Source organism: Platichthys flesus, chromosome 21 (genome assembly GCF_949316205.1).
Source record: "Platichthys flesus chromosome 21, fPlaFle2.1, whole genome shotgun sequence".
Classification (NCBI taxonomy): domain Eukaryota; kingdom Metazoa; phylum Chordata; class Actinopteri; order Pleuronectiformes; family Pleuronectidae; genus Platichthys; species Platichthys flesus.
In genome coordinates this window covers 13,564,051-13,583,735 of record NC_084965.1, presented here as the reverse complement: position 1 = coordinate 13,583,735, position 19,685 = coordinate 13,564,051, and the positions used below count along the sequence as shown (strand labels likewise).

The 19,685-nt window shown below is 40.9% G+C and overlaps 4 protein-coding genes and 1 long non-coding RNA gene across 6 annotated transcripts; 2 read left to right on the top strand and 3 right to left on the bottom strand.

Annotated features, from left to right (window-relative positions):
• Positions 1–1,167: 1,167 nt before the first annotated feature.
• mix23 (mitochondrial matrix import factor 23) lies at positions 1,168–3,727 on the top strand. The gene is made up of 5 exons (XM_062379861.1): positions 1,168–1,324; positions 2,066–2,191; positions 2,288–2,434; positions 2,923–2,982; positions 3,068–3,727. Exons 1-5 carry the CDS (start codon positions 1,274–1,276, stop codon positions 3,128–3,130), a joined length of 447 nt encoding a protein of 148 aa, XP_062235845.1. The 5' UTR covers positions 1,168–1,273; the 3' UTR covers positions 3,131–3,727.
• Positions 3,728–5,057: 1,330 nt separating this feature from the next.
• On the bottom strand, positions 5,058–5,904 carry LOC133932966 (cystatin-B-like). The gene is made up of 3 exons (XM_062379886.1): positions 5,737–5,904; positions 5,514–5,615; positions 5,058–5,390 (listed from the first exon to the last, which is right to left on the bottom strand). Exons 1-3 carry the CDS (start codon positions 5,800–5,802, stop codon positions 5,262–5,264), a joined length of 297 nt encoding a protein of 98 aa, XP_062235870.1. The 5' UTR covers positions 5,803–5,904; the 3' UTR covers positions 5,058–5,261.
• Positions 5,905–7,036: 1,132 nt separating this feature from the next.
• LOC133932965 (cystatin-B-like) lies at positions 7,037–8,070 on the bottom strand. The gene is made up of 3 exons (XM_062379884.1): positions 7,915–8,070; positions 7,692–7,793; positions 7,037–7,366 (listed from the first exon to the last, which is right to left on the bottom strand). Exons 1-3 carry the CDS (start codon positions 7,981–7,983, stop codon positions 7,238–7,240), a joined length of 300 nt encoding a protein of 99 aa, XP_062235868.1. The 5' UTR covers positions 7,984–8,070; the 3' UTR covers positions 7,037–7,237.
• Positions 8,071–10,824: 2,754 nt separating this feature from the next.
• Positions 10,825–14,639, top strand: LOC133932398 (uncharacterized). Of its 2 annotated transcripts, none has more exons than XR_009911947.1 (2): positions 10,825–11,051; positions 12,411–14,639. It is a non-coding gene; the product is annotated as an uncharacterized LOC133932398 (long non-coding RNA). The 2 variants fall into 2 exon arrangements; XR_009911946.1 differs by having other exon boundaries at positions 10,825–12,032.
• Positions 14,640–15,110: 471 nt separating this feature from the next.
• Positions 15,111–16,221, bottom strand: LOC133932869 (cystatin-B-like). Its single transcript, XM_062379747.1, has 3 exons — positions 16,064–16,221; positions 15,841–15,942; positions 15,111–15,439 (listed from the first exon to the last, which is right to left on the bottom strand). The coding sequence occupies exons 1-3, from the start codon at positions 16,130–16,132 to the stop codon at positions 15,311–15,313; spliced, it is 300 nt and encodes a 99-aa protein (XP_062235731.1). The 5' UTR covers positions 16,133–16,221; the 3' UTR covers positions 15,111–15,310.
• Between the last annotated feature and the right edge of the window lie 3,464 nt (positions 16,222–19,685).

Sequence of the window (19,685 nt, the reverse complement as noted above, 5' to 3'; positions counted from 1 at the left end):
CAGAGGGCCTGATCGGTGGGGCCAGTCTGCCTTCAGTAGCTCGTCAAGAGTCTGGCTCAGAAAGCGAGGTGACAACTCCTGAATTCAATGAAGAATTCAGCAAAGAGCAAGAGCCAATAGAGGACAGAAGAAAATCACGTCTCAGGATAATTGTTATGAAGGTGGTTTCGAGGATCTTTAATAACGCAAAGGTGTTGAACACTCTCAGGTCACCAAACAACATCATCGAGCGTCTGGTCGAGAAAATATGGGTCGAAATCAAGGATGAAGATTTTGAGATCACCCCAAAAACGATGACGTGCCTTGACAAAGTCATTTTCAAAAAAATTAGCAAGAAGTGGCACAGTGGTGTAAGTGTGCTTTTGGAATTGGAAATGAAAGATCCAGCACTGGAAGAATATATTGTATCTTCCTTCAAATATCAGCTTGTGAAGAAAAGTTCCTCTGACTTTTTCCCCTTTCTTTGCTTCTGCGTGCTTGAACGGTCATTGCAGATGGCCCAAATTGACTTTTTTTCTGCCTGGAATATCCCATTTGTTTGGTAATTGTGTGTTCCTCTATGCTTCTTAAGGTCTTGAACTTCTATGCAAAGTGCCTTTTAAAAAATTTAATGTTTTTTTTCCAGGTTCCCTGGTTTCGGGTTGATTGTTCAACATTCGAAAAAAATGATAATATAATAAACTTTTGACTCAGATTGGCTGATCTCATAGTTTTGTGTTAAACCATTTCATTAACATTGTTGAAGATTGGCTGAGGTTAAGTAAAATGAACCAATAGGAGAAAGGTGGGAGTCACGTGAAAAGGGTGACGATGGGAACAGACCCTATGCGCGCGACATTTGACAAACACATGACGTATATTCAGTAGTGACGGCCAGATGAAGCTTCACGAAGCATTGACGATTTCCCTCCAATTGGATCACTAATGAGCCGAAGCTTCATGGTGCTTCATGTGCTCTACTGCGCCATCAAGTGGACAATGAATTCAAAACAGGCAGTGATTATACTGACACCATGGCTCTGGTGTCTGAAGCTTAGAATTGAATACATCTATTGCGTTTCGCTGTCCCTTATATTTCGAATCGCACGCCAAACCAGCGGACCATTACCTGACTCAGTCACGTGGTACGGCCGGCTCGTGAGGCTTTGAACGTCACCACATACGTCATCAACAGAAGCCTTGATACGCGCTTCACAACATCCCCAATATTCAGTCAGGCGCCTTCTTGGACAGCCCTCTGGCTTTTAGTCCATGCAGGACCCCACAGTCCACCATGGCGGCGCCCAGTGCGACTTTAAACTGTGAAGACTTTTCAATGTTCCAGGTAAATTTCAACGAGATTATCAATTTGTGTGATCGTGTCCCGGGATGGTGTCAGTACGGGTCGTTGTTGTTCGGAGGTTCCGGCGGCGTGTTATGTATTTCCGGTGTGACCCTCATGATCACTGCGATGTGGGTCCGATCAGAGAAGTGGCTGCATGTGGTTGAAGTACATCACGTCAGTAGCACTAATAACTTTAACACTGTAATAATGGGATTCAGAGCGTGTTAACTTCTTCTCACTTCTGAAAGTACAAGTAAAGATAAAATAGGACAACGGTCTCAAATTGTATAATAAACCAAATGAGTGCTCACCATCACCTCCTCAGGCTTTCATAAGTATTTCCACCAATCTGTTGAATCTTTAACATGACGAAGCTGCAGTTCTACACCGAGGATTCTGACATACAGCTGTGCGAGAGGCCACAGTCTCTCCAGAGGACAATTATTCATAAACATCCACAGATGAAATAAGAAAAATATTAACCATATATGGGATTATGTTATGTTCATGTATTAAATACAGAACGTAGCATCGGAGAGCTCAGCTGATCCCCTCCCATGTTTTCAATAGGCCAAGCTCATACTGGGGGGGGGCGCTTTTAGCAGCTGCTTTGCTGTGTGCACCAAAACAGAGCCACACCACAAATACATTTTGAATCAAAAACATATATATTTGTTTTGGATGGTTTGGAGTTGACCTGAAGCTCCTGGGTGTCTCTGTGTCCCGCTGTGTGTTTCTCAGGAGGTGCTGAAGGTGATGCGCAACATGGATGACCGCATCGTCCACGGACTGAACACCACCGTGCCCACAGTTTCCTTCTCAGGCAAAGTTGATGCCACACAAACATGCAAACAGCTGTATGAATCTGTGAGTGTGACGACCGAGACTGAAGTATAGACCTCCATAGTGTCTCTTCCAGAGTTTCCGCCACAATGCATCTTTTGTTGTCCGTGCGCCACACAGATGATGGAGGCCCATCTGAGCAGAGACCAAGCTATCAAGGCCTGTATAGCCAAAACCTCTGCAGTGGTGGGACAGCTGCGTGAGGAAAGGGCAAAAGACGGCGAGGACCTGGCAGTCCTCAAACAACTCAGGAAGGAGCAGACCAAAGTACGTCCTGTTATCTATTGAAAAAGGTTTCCAGCATTTGAAAAGCTTGATAAGATTATTTCTCTCTGGGCCTAAAAACTTTTTTCGTTTTTGATAAAGTCTGTGTTACAAACGAAAGATTTGGACTTTAAAACAAAGTGAGGAAAAGGAGAATCTAATGGACCACACTTTTTAGCATAATGGGAAATGTAGGATCCTGTGTTTTTACAGTTTGTCCCATACTACAGACCAAAAGTCACAATATTTCTGTTGCTTCTTATTTTTACCATTTTCTGTGTCTCATGAGTCCCAGACTTTGTAAAAGTGAAATACTAAATCCCAGAAGTAACTTCAATGTATATTCAGTTTTTTTATATTCACTCTTAATATATTAACTATCTGACCTTTATTTCTTTTTTGGTTAACCCTTTTTTACGAAAATATTGAAGTTTGGGACAGAATCGTGTCACTTATCACTTATCCATCTTTACCCCCCCTCTTTCCTCCAGCTAAAGATGATGCAGTCAGAACTGAATGTTGAAGAAGTTGTCAATGATCAAAGTCTGAAGGTATGCTCCCTATAATCAGTGTTAACACCCTGTATTAACACAGCGTCACACAACACGTCATTGATTGCCAATTCCTTTTCTTCAGGTTTTCGGTGAAAGGTGTAGAATCCACTACACGCCTCCGAAGGTGAAATTAAGCTCTGAGTGAGATCAGCTGCTTCACTTGAGGTTCAAACCCAGACTGGAGCTGAGACTGTGACTCCTGCCTGCAGGCACTTCACCAGACAGACCTCTCTGACCTCTCTTCCAACACACCTAGAGTATATTCCTCTGTGATTATTGTTATTGCATTACCATCGCTGTAAAACTGTCCCCTGTGTGCTTCTTTAATGAGAAACCATGTACAAAAGGAGTTTTTTTTTTTAAATGACAGAGAAATGTTGGCTGTCTGATTGAATCTGTCTTTTTTGCATCTAAAGGAAAATAATTGGTACAGTTTAATCCTCGCTGTCCAATGCAAATGTGCAGGAAGGTGGTTTGTTGTGCCACCGTTTCAATTCAGACAATAGACTGTTCAAAAGAGGGACGACCCGTCTCCACGTCTTCCAAAATATCTCGGATATCGGTGCCACCGTCTTGTGCCTTGGACGTCATTTGGAGCCGGAGTCTGCGCAGTTGTGATCATTTTGTGGAGCTGCGATGTCAAGGTCCATTCACAAGACAGTCTGAGCTGTCAATCATGTTGTTTAACTCTGTTTTTATAGCATTAAATAACTAATTAAAACCAAATTTAATAGAAAATGAACATTTGAACGAACCTCAGTGTGACGCCAAAGTTGAGAAAAATGTTTTGAATATGTACTTTGACTTTTTAGTTTGGTCCATGTCCCATCTGCTAACATGCAAGAGGCAGGGATCAGGACATATGCTGCGGAGGGCGATCAAGACATTTTCAGTTTCTTAGACTGGAGGGAGCCAAAACAAATGTGTGAAACCTCAGCCTCAGAGAAACTGAGTAAAAATAAAGATTAAATTCTTGTGAATAAGATAATTAAGATTCGGGGGCAGATTACAATTTTTATTTAGTCCTGCATAGCAAAGTAGCCATTTTAGTTGCTGTAGTTTAGGTAAATGATTAAAGCTCAAGTAAGCTCTGAATAGTGAGAGAAAGGTTGATAGAAGCCTCAATACATTTATCATTAAATATATATATATCATAACATCCCTATTTCCTCATCAGTTGTTTTTGTTAAACAGAATACAAGTCATGAGAGAAGAGAATTTGTTTTTACCTTCCAAAGTAAACCGAGGTTTAACAAGGTAAAGTTTAAACAAAACTTGTTACGCTTGTTTGTGGGAACAAAAAGAGTCATGTGCTGAACAAAGAGGAACATCAGTCCCACGGTACACATGACTATGAGTAAAGTCAATGCAATTACACAACAGTTGCTTTTTTGAACTCGTGTTTGTGGGTTTAATGGATGAGTTTCAACATATGAATTTGCAGGGTGTGTGTGATTTACTGTGGTTGGGTTTCAGAAGAATAAATCACAGGTATTGCAAGTTTACAGACATAAGACTATTCAAAGTGCTTTACAAATGCATGGAGTGGTATTCGGGGTGAAGCTAGAAATGTTTGGTCCTATGAAGAATATAATGCTGGCATCACCCAATCACCCCCCACGGAAAGAAACCTAAACCAACAAACTGCCGGGAAAAGTCCTCAAAGCTACTGACGGACGTTGTTTTTCAACATAGATGGACACTATGTAAGCATTTTTTAAACACAGTGAATTTTACATCAACATATCAGTCATAATATGGATAAAAAGAAGAGGTTTAAACTGCTAAAAAGGGTATCCTTATTTTCCATGGGGTGTTAGCTCTCTCTCTCTCTTCATTTCGGACCACTCAAGGGTTGACAGTGTGAACCACGCATTGAACAGAGAGAGGGGTGAAATATAAAGGTTATCCTGGAGAAATAAACCCCAAGTATATTTCATTTATAACTTGTTAATAAATACTTTAATTACATGAACTAATTCATAATAATAATAACAAATCCTGTTTGTGCTGGGACCTTGGAACCCCCCCCCCCCCCCCCCCCGCCCTGCCTGCACAGAAACAAAAACAACTCTGATTTAATCAATTCTCTTTAATTAAGTCACGACATACAAAAATGTTTTGACATTCTCCTAAAATCATGAGCTAAACTACTAAGACAGTATATAATTACATGTAGGGTAACATTGTTTAATACAAAGCCAGGTTAATGTGAGATTAGTTGATTGAACAACCTGTAGGCACTGATGGGATGCTTTGTTTGGTTTGTGGTCCCTTTAGAAATACTCAACGGGGTCGGAGTGGCTTTTGTCTTGCTGCATCTCAGACAGCTCAAGGGTTTCTCCATGACATGGGAGTTTTTTGTAAACGCGGAGATGAACATGATCATCTCCTCCCACGTGGACCTGCAAGGAAAAAAGAGTTAGATTTTGCGTTCAGCAGATGAATTCATACTTCCACTTTAAAGATAATATTTTCTATGATGTGTGTGTTTCATCCTCCAGGACTTGTTCTTCTTCTTCTCCTACCTTAATGAAGTAGTTGGTCCCGGCCACAAGCTGCGTCTTGTACGACTTGGCTGTGAACACTTCGTAGGTCTTCCCTGCCTTTGCTTCAGCGTGGGGCTTCATCTACAACATCAACAACAACAGCATCATCAACAACAACAACAACAACACAATGTGACACATACCCTGTTCATGTGTGAATAGATCCCAGAGAAAAGAGGCGAACAATGGTGTCTCTACTCACAGCGTCACAGATCGTCTGGACGTGTACATCTGCTTCTTTAACCTCAGAGGTCCCACCGCACATCATCTTCGCGTCTCTTGATCGCAGCAAAAATCACGACAAAATAACGAGAAACGTCTTTTAGTCTTCTAACCAGGAAGTCACCGTGAGTCAGTGATCATATGATGTTTTGGGCCGTACCATCCACCTGCAGGGGAGAGGGGTGGAGAGGAGCGCTCAACAGAGTCATACACCGATTTATAAATCAAATAAGGCGACTCCGAATGAGAATAAAATATAATATGGTTCTATTTGAAACCATTTGAAGTTACAATAGTAGAAGTAAGTGGTATGAATTATTGATTTTGAGTATTAATTCCACCCCTCTTCACTGACAATGTGTGTTGGTCCGAGGCGCGTCTGCGGTCGATGTAACGAACGAGGAATGTTCACCTCAGACAAAAGGTTAATTTAAACATGTTTGTAAAGGTTAATCCATGTTATTGTTATTATTAGAAGTAGTATCAATTATAGTTGTAGTGTACTGTTAAAAGTACCAAACCTCCCCTGTACCTACTAGTTTATTATTATAATTATTATACACCTAGATACAGCGCAATTGTTGTAGTGTATTACATATAAATGTTGACTAACCTCAGTCAAGTTTTCATGTTAAACTTTCCGTCCATCCCATATAATGGTTTGCAGATTCAGTGACATTTTTGAAAATCTAATTTTTGCATGTGATGTCATTGTTTTTTCTCCTACATATAGCTTTAATTATACGTTTTTGCTGTTGTGCAATGTTCGCTCCTTGTTATTGATTCTGCTTATTGGTATTTATTTGTAAGAAAAACAGTGGATGGTCACTAATATCTCTCTCTCTCTCTCTCTCTCTCTCTCTCTCTCTCTCTCTCTCTCTCTCACTCTCTCTCACGGTCAAAACTCTTCCCATTTCGACCACTCATCAAGGGTTGATGATACACATCTTATTGTGGATACTGAAAAACACCAACAGCTCTAAAACCCACCCAAGCTGCCAGTGTCTCCAGGGACAGTTCACCTTCTGTTCTGCTGACTGGAAAATGTGGAAATCAAACAAGACTGAACCACGCATTGAACAGATAGAGGGTGAAACATAAAGGCTATCCTGGAGAAATAAACACTGATTATATTTCATTCACAACTTGTTAATGAATACTTTAAGTACATGAACTAATTAATAATAGAAACAATAAGTGTTCTCTGAGAGCCCCTGTTTGTGCTGGGACCTTGGAATCATCCTACCCCCTCGCACAGAAACAAAAATAAGAACAAATCAGATTTTTTAAATTATTTTTTATTAATTCACGGCTTACAATTTTTTGTTGACATTCTCCTAACATCATGAGCTACACTACTAAGACAGTATATAATTAGTTGTAGGGTAACATTGTTTGATACAGAGCCAGGTTAATGTTAGATTATTTGATTGAACAGCCTGTAGGCACTGATAGGATGCACGGTCTGGTTTGTGGTCCCTTTAGAAATTCTCAATGGGGTCGTGGTGTTTTTTGTCTTGATGTATGTTAGTCAGCACACATTTCCCATCATCACATGGCAGTTTGAGGGTAACGCTGAGATGAAGATGATCTTCTCCTCCCACATGGACCTGCAAGGAAACAAGGGTTAGAGTTTGTGTTCACCCGATGAATGTGAGTTCTTCTTTGTTTTGCTCATCTGAGAAAAACAGTTCCACTAAGTGCACCATCTAGTTGTTAAATGTCTCCCTGTAAACAGTAGCATTGTGTCATCTTCTTCTATAACACTGGCTCCTCAGTGGATATCAGTAAGTATCAGTAAGTAAACTGTGTTGCAACCATCATAGTGGTGAGTGTACAAAGAGTGGATTTAAATTTTGGGGTGATCTTTCACTTTTAAGATGCTATTTTGTGTGATGTGTGTGTCTCGTCCTCCAGGACTTCTTCTTTTTCTACCTTAATCAAGTACTTGGTCCCGGCCACAACCTGCGTCTTGTAAGTCTCGGCTTTGAACATGTCGTACTTCTTCCGTAACCTTGCTTCAACCTCGGTCCTCACCTACACACCAATAAGTGACAACAAAAACAACAATGACAAGAACAACACAATAAAACACAAACCCTGTCCATGTGTGAATTTATCCCAAAGAAGAGAGAGGAATACTAGTTTCTCTACTCACCATGTCACAGACCAACTGGATTTTTCCATCTGCTTCCAGAACCTCCGAGAGTCCACCTCCCACAGACATCTTCACGTCTCTTGATCACAGCTTAAATCACGATGAACTCATGAGAAGGGTCTTTTATTCTTCTAGCAGGGGAGTCACCTTTAGTCAGTGATCACATGATGTTATAGAGCGTACCACCCACCTGCAGGGGAGAAGGGTGGGGAGTGACACTGCGGAGGATACAATGAGGATACAATGTAATATGGTTCTATTTGAAACCATTTAAAGTAACATTCGTAGAAGTAAGTGGAATGTATTCTTGATTTCATTTAATGTAGTGTAATACATATAAATGTTTACTAACCTCAATCAGGTTTTCATGTGTAACTTTTCGTCCGTCCCTGATGGTTTGCAGATTCAGTGACTTTTTTTAAATCACATTTTTACATTTGATGACATCTTTTTATTCTTATATTGATTTAATAAAAAATTGTTGCTCTTGTGCAAAGTTGTCTCCTCTTCATTGACTCTTCTTATTTGAATTTGTTGTCATGGCATTTATGTGATGATATCTTCTTATTGCACATTGTGTATCAGATGTAATAATTTCATACCTTAATTTATCATTTTTTTGATGTACAAATTCATTATTTTGAGTAATGGTTTTGAATTGGCAGTTATTTATTTATAAAATTTATAAAATTAATTAATCATTGGTTTGTAAGAAAGATTATAATTGGAGATACTACAACATTATATTTGGTTAGTAAATCATTTCTTATCATCTCCATGGATTCAAGATAAGGCAACACCTCTGATACACCCACATTTTGTATTAGAAATGTAATCTTGAGTTGTGAAATAAAGAGTTTCACGGACCGGAGTTGTCTTTGAGTTTTAATTATAAGCCCTGCAGAGGTTTACACAGTCAGAAAAAACGCTTCAGAGTGCAGCTACGAATAGTTTAAAAGGAGGGTTTTTATACATTTTGTTAAACGGGAAACATATCAGAAAGCAGAAAGGTAACGTCTGCCGTCTGGCAGTGGCACTCCACCTATAGCTTAGGCTCCTGCAGCTCCTGTGTTATAGGAAGAAAGCTGAGACGTGCCACAGTGGTGAAAACATAGGGGTTTAAAAAATGTGCAAAATGTGAAGGTGTGTGAAGACTTTCTGGAGCAAGTGTGTGTTCCTGCAGCTATTTTACAAATCATCAACCAGCACAGAAAAAAAAGCCACACATTGAAAGACGCACAACAAATCAAATTTATTCAATTATCGCTTAATTATTAAAAAAAGTTAAAGTCAGTATGATCTACAGCAAGTATACAGTATGTGGATTCATGTTGGAATTGGGTAACACTGTTAAACATACAGAGATGTTGGTGTAATGTGATTTGAACTGATGAGTTTTGTTTGTGCTCCATTAATAGAGGTCCATCGGGTCCTCTGTATTCTACTCTTGCTGCATGTTTGTCAGCACAGAGCTGCCTTCTTGACTTGATAATGCCTTAAAAACACAGACGTGAACATGCTCCTCTCCTCCCAAATGGACCTCCAAGGAAGCAATAGTGAGCGTTTTTATTCACCTGGTGAACATGTGTCTGCTTGTTTTTAAATTTTTGATCTCGTGCAACTCCTGAGGATAAACATCTGTTTTTTTTCGCCGAACAGAGCAGCCAGCCAAAAGTAATGAATTGAATTCTTGGTTGTCTCTTTATTACTTGCCATTGTGTAATCTTGGCTGGCACCTCATTGGACTATAACTCTCAAATAGAAATTTGAGATGTAGAAAGAAACTTGGCATGAGAGTGTAGTGGAAAATACCTAAGTATGGTTGAAACTTGTTTTGTAATTGAAGAGTATGTTTTTGCATCCAAGACATTTATGACTTGAAGTGTTGGTGAACTGAATGACCTTTCTTGACTGTCCGTAAACCTAATGAAAACGTATTCAAAACGTTTATTGTGTTTTAATTCCTGTGGCAAACTGTGCATACAGAACAAGTCTGAACTGGCAAAGACAAACAGCCCTAGCTCTCCTATATAATCCTTGCATTTGACTGTTCTCCATCTTCGCTCTCAGATCCCAGTGTTTCTCTGTGTTGATCCTCTCTGCAGAAAGCCCCTATTAAAATACACATAGACACATTTGGTGTTCCAGCCTCTTGTATTTTCAGATTTCCATCACAGTAGCGACAACAGTGTACCAGGACATTTTAGCCCGATGAAGCAAAACAAGGGCTGAAAGTCACACACATTTTTGGGTGAATTGCAGAGCTCTGAGATCATTCCTTAAAGATCAAGTGTATCATCTTGTGTTGACAGGATTTTTAGAAATAATCATTGTCATATACAATTACACAAATTAAGTACTCAGTTCCGGTCACAGTCTGCACCCTGTATGTCTTGGCTGTGAAAACCTCAAAGCTCCTCTCTGCTTTCTGTTGAACGTGGGACTTCATTACATTACATTACATTTCAATTAGCTGACGCTTTTATCCAAAGCTACTTACAATAAGTGCATTCAACCCAGAGGGTACGAATCCAGAACAAGATGAATCAAGAAAGTACAATTTCTTAAAAAATAAAGCAAAACTACAAAGTGCTATAAGTAAGTGCCATTTAAGTGCTACTAAATTGTTAGTTTTTTTTTTTATTCAAGGTATAGATGGAAGAGGTATGTTTTTATTTTTTGGCAGAAGATGTGTAAACTTTTTTCTGTCTGGATGTCGATTGGGAGCTCATTCCACCATTTAGGAGCCAGGACAGCAAACAGTCATCATTTTGATGAGTGTTTAACTCGCAGTGAGGGAGCAACGAGCTGATTGGCCAAAGCAGAGCGGAGTGAACGGACTGGGGTGTGACATTAAACCATGTCCTGGATATAGACTGAACCTGATCTGTTCACAGTATGTTACGCAGTACTAATATTTTGAAGCGGACGCGTCAGCCTGTGGTAGCCAGTGAAGTGAGAGGAGGAGCGGAGCAGTGTGTGTGAATATAGGTTGGTTAAAAACCAGTCGAGCTGCTGCCTTCTGAATGAGCTGCAAAGGACGGATGGCAGAAGCAGGTAGACCTGCCTGGAGGGAGTTGCAGTTGTCTAGACGTGAGATGACCATAGCCTGGACCAGAACCTGCACCACCTTCTGAGTGAGAAGGGGGCGTATTCTCCTGATGTTGTACAGCATGAATCTACAGGAATGTGTTGTTACCATTATGTTGGCAGTGAGGCAGAGTTGGCTGTCGAGTTTCACACCCAGGTTCCTAGAAGACTGAGTCGGTGTTAACATGGAGTTGTCAAAGTTAATAGTCAGGCTGTGGTCGGGAGAGTCTTTCCCTGGAAGGAAAAGTTGTTCATGTTCAGATGGTGTGCGGTCATCGGCTGAGAGATGTCGGTCAGACAGGCAGTGATTCGTACTGCTACCTGTGTTTCAGATCGGGCAAAGGAGAGGATTAGTTGGGTGTCATCAGCATAGCTATGGTAGGAAAAGCCATGTGAGTGATTGGCAGAGCCGAGAGAGTTGGTGTACAGAGAGAAGAGGAGAGGACCCAGGACGGAACCTTGAGGGACCCCAGTAGTGAGAGGACAAAGTTCAGACACAGATCCTCTCCAAGTTATCAGATAAGTGAGGTCATTGAGGTCGGGAGAGAGCAGGGAGAGAGCAGAGCCTGAGACACCCAGGTCCTGAAGGGAGGAAATAAGGATCTGGTGGTTCAATGTGTCAAATGCAGCAGAGTGGTCAAGAAGAATAAGGACAGAGGAGAGAGAAGCTGCTCTAGCAGTGTGAAGCTGCTCAGAGACAGCAAGAAGGGCAGTCTCAGTTGAGTGACCTGCCTTGAAACCAGACTGGTGAGGTTCAAGAAGGCTATTGTGGTTAAGACAGGAGGAGAGTTGATTAAAGATAACGCGCTCAAGATCATAAAGTTTCAAAAGCATCAAAATGAAAGACAAGCCCTCTGAACTGTGAGGGAATATCTTGTTTTCCACTAACGCTGGCACAGATCTTCTGAATTTCTCCGTCAGCAGCAGTTTGTGTGGAAAGGCATCCAACAAACATGATAACACTGCGATGGAGCTCTAAGGGTGAAGAGATGAACGAGGCATTCTCGTCCCACCACTATATTGTGGAGGTGGGGTTGAATGAAAAGAACATTCATGATAATTTTATGAGAACCCAAAGTCAGTATGTGAGAAACCTCCAAATACAGACTTGTATATCAAATATAATGATTTCGTTACTTACTTTGTCATTATTTTCATTTCGAAAGTCTTATTTTAAGTAATGATTATGAAACTAACTGATGATTGGTTTGGGTTGAATAAGTAATGAGTCATTATTTTGAGAATCTACATCCTTATTTGTTATTAGGAAATCACTGCTTATCAGTATCTGCACATTTCATGGTGATCAAGATGAGGCAGCACCTCTGACACGCCCACATGGTTTCAGTGGAAAAAATGTTCTTCAACAATGAGATAAATCTTCACATGAACATTTTTGCCAACAGACATGCGGGAAGCAGCAGGTCTGAACAGTGAAACCTTTTGGACTGAGGTGAGGAATTTTACACTCCTTGTTCTCATTTGGACTTGATGATTGCCTTAGGACTCAATTTGGTATCCTCTCCTGATGGGGTGACGGTTACACAACATTCAACCCCACCATCTTTTCAGATGCCCCAAATGGCTCATGTGCCACTGCTTGTGTATCAGGGGCTCCTGCCTATGGATGTCATTACTGAGTTGCTCTCCAGGTCACGGCCTTAAGTCACTTCTTCTTTTTCCAATTTCATGCACTTAAAAGCATTGCATTGTACTTTACATGTGACATGATTCCCTGATGTCTAACCTCTTCCAGTCCGGTTCCAAGAGGGCAGCTGCTGTTTCGCTCACCGACCAGTATAAGCCACAATTCTGCGTTCTGAATTCCAGCCGTCACATCTCACCCTCCAGATCTAAGGACGACCAGTGAGGGATCTTGGACCATTTGTCAGATCATTTCAGGCTGTCTCTGATTGGCAGTCCACCACGCCACCTGATATAACTTATTCACCTAGCATGAATGCTTTCAGTTTCAAATTTTTTCCGGCCACACGATCATTATATGTGGTTGATGACTATCTCCATTCTCACATCATGTTGTCAAATCCCTCAGATACTTTTCCTCTTCTTACAGACATACCAGAAACGCTGTGGGCGAAGGACAAATACGATGTGGTCCTCATCAGAAACTGTGACCCAGTCAAAATCACTCCTGCAGCTCCTTTGTAATAGAAAGAAAACTGAGATGTGCCACACTGGTGAAAATAGACGGGTTGAAAATTATATAAATCATTGAATGAATAATCAAAATTACTATCTACAGCAACGAATCGATCTCCTGCTAATACACCAAAGGGGCATTTGGAGCGCAAAAAAGAAGAATGATTGGTCTCAGAAGGTTTACCAGTTATTGTTAGATGAATATGCAAAACCCAATGAGGACATCTGGTGGACACATACGATAAATCCAGGATCAGTGAGAAACCCAGTTTTGACAGAAATCCTTAATCTTGACTTGAATCAACCATCGATGAAATATTCAGAGGGAAATACAATAAAATATACCTCAGGTCTATATTTGGCCAACTGTCCTGATTTAACAACACTGTCTGCAGGCTTTTGTGTGGAATTCGATTCTGCTAACCCCAACAGAGACAGAACAATAAATAATTCTGTGGATTCAGAATACATCCAGGAATTTGTCAGGGAGCAGAGATATTATTAATATACGCTGGCATTGATTGCAAGTAATGATGGACGACATGGAAGCTCCCCAAAAATGAAGGGAAGGGAAATTGTCTCGATGCCCTCTGGTGGCTGGCAGCAGTATTTGTCTGGCGGAACCTCCTAAATGTTATTGGATAGAGTAGAGACTAGAAAGCAAAAAAAAAAAAAATTGGTGTAATAAAACAGAATGTTAGTGAAGGGTAATTGAAATTGATGAAAGTCCAAACGTTAAGTTTTCTGAACAAGTTTAATATAATTAGTCATTTGATAAAAATAAATAATGCAGCGAATCATCATGATTGACACCTGAGACTGACTCTCAATTGGCCGAACACGACTCATTGGCAGGGCCTTGATACGAGGACTCCACCCCCCGTATCATTAATCGCACTGACTCTGGCTACAGATAACTTCAGAGGCAAAAGATGGAAGCTTCATTCAGCTTAATTTCTGTGCAACAAAGAGACCATGGAAACATGACGTCCATCTTTATACACAGTCTTTGGTTTTAAATTGCTGGCATATAGAAAAAAGTACTGTCAGCAAAGTCTGCACAGTCATGGGGAACATAGATGGCTTTCATGAGACCAGACACCAAAAGAGTTTCAGTAATTCAACAATGTGCTGCAGGGATGTGATGCACCAGCAGTGAAAGCTTTGAAGATCTTTGATAAGCTTTGTAATAATCTTTGTGACATTTAACAGATGTTATGCTTTCAGTATTGCAATTTCAGACACGTACAAAATAGTAGCTTCATTCAGCTGATAAATACTTTGTGAAGAAATGTAAGCGATGTGACGCAAGTAGCTCTCGGCCTGTTTAAAATGTTCAAAGTTGCTCAGAGATGAATAAAGGTTGGAGACCCCTATTATAGAAGAAGTGGATCGATCCTCTGCCTTCTTCTCTTGCTGCATGTCCGTCAGGATAAAGCTGCCTTCTTGACTTGATAAAAGTTAATGTAAACAACTTCAGATGTTGGGCAGTAGTGTCTCTCTCTCTCTCTCTCTCTCTCTCTCTCTCTCGCTCTCTCTCTGTCTCTCTCTCTCGCTCTCACTCTCGCTCTCTCACACCCACACACATCTCAAAAACTCTTCCCATTTCAGACCACTCATCAACTTATTGTAGATACTGAAAAACACCAAGAGCTCTAAGACCCACGCTGCCAGCTTCTCCAGGGACAGTTCACCTTCTGTTCTGCTGACTGGAAATTAAGCAAGACTGAACCACACATTGAACAGAGAGAGTGTGAAACAAAAAGACTATCCTGGAGAAATAAACCCTAATTATATTTCATTCATAACTTGTTAATAAATACTTTAATTACATTAACTAATTAATGACAGAAACAATAAGTGTTCTCTGAGAGCCCCTGTTTGTGCTGGGACCTTGGAATCATCTTAAACCCCCCGCACAGAAACAAAAACAAAAACAAATCAGATTTTTTCAATTATTTTTAATTAATTCACGGCTTACAATTTTTTTGTTGACATTCTCCTAACATCATGAGCTACACTACTAAGACAGTATATAATTAGATGTAGTGTAACATTGTTTGATACAGAGCCGGGTTAATGTTAGATTATTTGATTGAACAGCCTGTAGGCACTGATAGGATGCACGGTCTGGTTTTTGGTCCCTTTAGAAATGCTCAATGGGGTCGTGGTGGGTTTTGCCTTCATGTATGTTAGTCAGCACACAGTTCCCTCCATCACATGGCAGTTTGAGGGTAACGCTGAGATGAAGATGATCTTCTCCTCCCACATGGACCTGCAAGGAAGCAAGAGTTAGAGTTTGTGTTCACCCGATGAATGCGAGTTCATCTTCGTTTTGCTCCTCTGAGAAAAACAGTTCCACTAAGTGCACCATCTAGTTGTTGAATGTCTCCCTGTAAACAGCAGCATTGTGTCATCTTCTTCTATAACACTGGCACCTCAGTGGATATCAGTAAGTATCAGTAAGTAAACAGCGTTGCAGCCAAATCCAATTCCGCTCCCATTTTTTTTTAACGTTTGAAGAAGTAGTCTCTATTTACTTCAATTGTATTGGATCGTCATAGTGGTGTGTGTATAAAGAGTGAATGTTGATTTATGGGTGAACTTCCACTTTAAAGATGATATTTTCTGTGATGTGTGTGTATTGTCCTCCAGGACTTGTTCTTCTTTTTCTACCTTAATGAAGTACTTGGTCCCGGCCACATCCTGCGTCCTGTAAGTCTTGGGTTTGAACATGTCGTATTTTTTCCGTAACCTTGCTTCAACCTCGTTCCACACCTACACACCAATAAGTGACAACAACAACAAGAACAGCAAGAACAACACAATAAAACAAAAACCCTGCCCATGTGTGAATAGATCCCAGAGAAGAGAAAGAAACTATAATTTCTCAACTCACCATGTCACAGATCAACTCGACTTTTCCATCTGCTTCGAAAACCTCAGAGAGTCCACCTCCCACAGACATCTTCACGTCTCTTGATCACAGCTTAAATCACGATGAACTCACTAAGTGTCTTTTATTCGTCTAAGAGGGGAGTCACCTTTAGTCAGTGATCACATGATTTGAACCTGCACCACCTCTGAGTGAGAGGGGGGCATATTATCCTGATGTTGTACAGCATGAATCTACAGGAACGTGTTGTTACAATAATGTTGGCAGTGAGGAAGAGTTGGCTGTCGAGTGTCACACCCAGGTTCCTAGCAGTCTGAGTGGAGGTTAACACTGGGTTGTCAAATTTAATCAGGTCGTGGTCGGGAGAGTCTTTACCTTCGAAGAAATAGTAGTTCTGTCTTGTCAACGTTAATTTTCAGATGGTGTGCGGTCATCCACTGAGAGATGTCAGTCAGACAGGCAGAGATTCGTGCTGCTACCTGTGTTTCAGATCGGGGCAAAGGAGAGGATTAGTTCAGTGCCATCAGCATAGCTATGGGAGGAAAAGCTATGTGAGTGAATGACAGAGCCGAGAGAGTTGGTGTACAGAAAGAAGAGGAGAGGACCCGGGACGGAACCTTGAGGGACCCCATTAGTGAGAGGACAAGGTTCAGACACAGAACCTCTCCAAGTTACAGGATAAGTTTTGGACATTGAGGTCGGGAGAGAGCAGGGAGAGAGCAGAGCCTGACACACCCAGGTCCTGAAGGGAGGAAATAAGGATCTGGTGGTTCAATGTGTCAAATGCAGCAGAGAGGTCTAGAAGGACAGAGGAGAGAGAAGCTGCTCTAGCAGTGTGAAGCTGCTCAGTGACAGCAAGAAGGGCAGTCTCAGTTGAGTGACCTGCCTTGAAACCAGACTGGTGAGGTTCAAGAAGGTTATTGTGGTTAAGATTGGAGGAGAGTTGATTAAAGATAACACGCTCGAGATCATAACATTTCAAAAGCATCAAAATGAAAGACAAGCCCTCTGAACTGTGAGGGAATATCTTGTTTTCCACTTACGCTGTCAGAGATCTTCTGAATTTCTCCGTCAGCAGCAGTTTGTGTGGAAAGGCATCCAACAAACATGGTAACACTGCCATGGAGCTCTTAGGCGTGAAGAGATGAACGAAGTATTCTCGTCCCACCACTATATTGTGGGTGTGGGGTTGAATGACAAGAACATTCATTAATTTTTTATGGAAGCCAAAAGTCAGTATGTGAGAAACCTCCAAATAATGACTTCTATATCAAATATAACGATTTCGTTACTTACTTTGTCATTATTTTCATTTCGAAAGTCTTATTTTAAGTAATGTTTATGAAACTAACTGATAATTGGTTTGGGTTGAATAAGTAATAAGTCATTATTTTGAGAATCTACATCCTTATTTGTTATTAGGAAATCACTGCTATCAGTATCTGCACAGTTCCATGGTGATCAAGATGAGGCAGCACCTCTGACACGCCCACATGGTTTCATTGGAAAAAATGTTCTTCAACAATGAGATAAATCTTCACCTGAACATTTTTGCCAACAGACTCGCGGAAAGCAGCAGGTCTGAACAGTGAAACTTTTTCGACTGAGAAGAAGAATTCTACACTCCTTGTTCCCGACATTTCGACTTGATGATTGCCTTAGGCCTCAATTTGGTATCCTCTCCTGATTGGGTGACGGTTACACAACATTCAACCCGACCATCTTTTCAGATGTCCCAAATGGCTCATGAGCCATTCCTTGTGTATCAGGGGCTCCTCCCTATGGATGTCATTACTGAATTGCTCTCCAGGTCACGGCCTTTGGTCATTTTTTCCAATTCCATGCACTTAGAAGCATTGCATTGTGCTTTACATGTGACATGATTCCCTGGTGTCTAACCTCTTCTGGTCCGGTTCCAAAGGGGCAGCTGCTGTTTCGCTCACCGACCAGCATAAGCCACAATTCTGCGTTCTGAATTCCAGCTGACACATCTCACCCTCCAGATCTAAGGACGACCAGTGAGGGATCTAGGACCATTTGTCAGATCATTTCAGGCTGTCGCTGATTGGCAGTCCACCACGACACCTGATGTAACGTATTCACCTAGCATGAAAGCTTTCGGTTTCAAAAGTTTTCCGGCCACACGATCATTATATGTGGTTGATGACTATCTCCATTCTCACATCATGTTGTCAAATCCCTCAGATACTTCTCTTCTTACAGACATACCAGAAATGCTGTTGGCGAAGGACAAATACAATATGGGCCTCATCAGAAACTGTGACCCAGTCAAAATCACTCCTGCAGCTCCTTTGTAATAGAAAGAAAACTGAGCTGTGCTACACTGGTGAAAATAGACGGATTGAAAATTATATAAATCATTGAATAAATAATCAAAATTACAATCTACAGCAAAGAATCAATCTCCTGCTAAACCCAATGAGGACATCTGGTGGACACATACGATAAATCCAGGATCATTGAGAAACCAAGTTTTGACAGAAATCCTTAATCCTGACTTGAATCAACCATCGATGAAATATTCAGAGGGAAATACAATGCAATATACATCAGGTCTCTATTTGGCCATCTATCCTAATTTAACAACACTGTCTGCAGGCTTTTGTGTGGAATTGGATTCTGCTAACCCCAACAGAGACAGAACAATAAATTATCCTCTGGATTCAGAATACATCCAGGAATTTGTCAGGGAGCAGAGATATTATTAATATACGGTGGCATTGATTGCAAGTAATGATGGACGACATGGAAGCTCCCCAAAAATGAAGGGAAGGGAAATTGTCTCGACCCCCTCTGTTGGCTGGCAGCAGTATTTGTCTGGCGGAACCTCCTCAATGTTATTGGATGGAGTAGAGACTAGAGAGCAAAAAAAAAAAAAAATTGGTGTAATAAAACAGTATGTTAGTGAAGGGTAATTGAAATTGATGAAAGTCCAAACGTTAAGTTTTCTGAACAAGTTTAATATAATTAGTCATTTGATAAAAATAAATAATGCAGCGAATCATCATGATTGACACCTGAGACTGACTCTCAATTGGCCGAACACGATGCATTGGCAGGGCCTTGATACGAGGACTCCACCCCCCGTATCATTAATCTCACTGACTCTGGCTACAGATAACTTCAGAGGCAAAAGATGGAAGCTTCATTCAGCTTAATTTTTGTTCAACAAAGAGACCATGGAAACATGACGTCCATCTTTATACACAGTCTTTGGTTTTAAATTGCTGGCATATAGAAAACAGTACCGTCAGCTAAGTCTGCGCAGTCGTGGGGAACATAGATGGTTTTCATGAGACCAGACACCAAAAGAGTTTCAGTAATTCAACAATGTGCTGCAGGGATGTGATGCACCAGCAGTGAAAGCTTTGAAGATCTTTGATAAGCTTTGTAATAATCTTTGTGACATTTAACAGATGTTATGCTTTCAGTATTGCAATTTCAGACACGTACAAAATAGTAGCTTCATTCAGCTAATGCATACTTTGTGAAGAAATGTAAGCGATGTGATGCAAGTAACTCTCGGCCTGTTTAAAATGTTCAAAGTTGCTCAGAGATGAAGAAAGGTTGGAGACCCCTATTATAGAAGAAGTGGATCGATCCT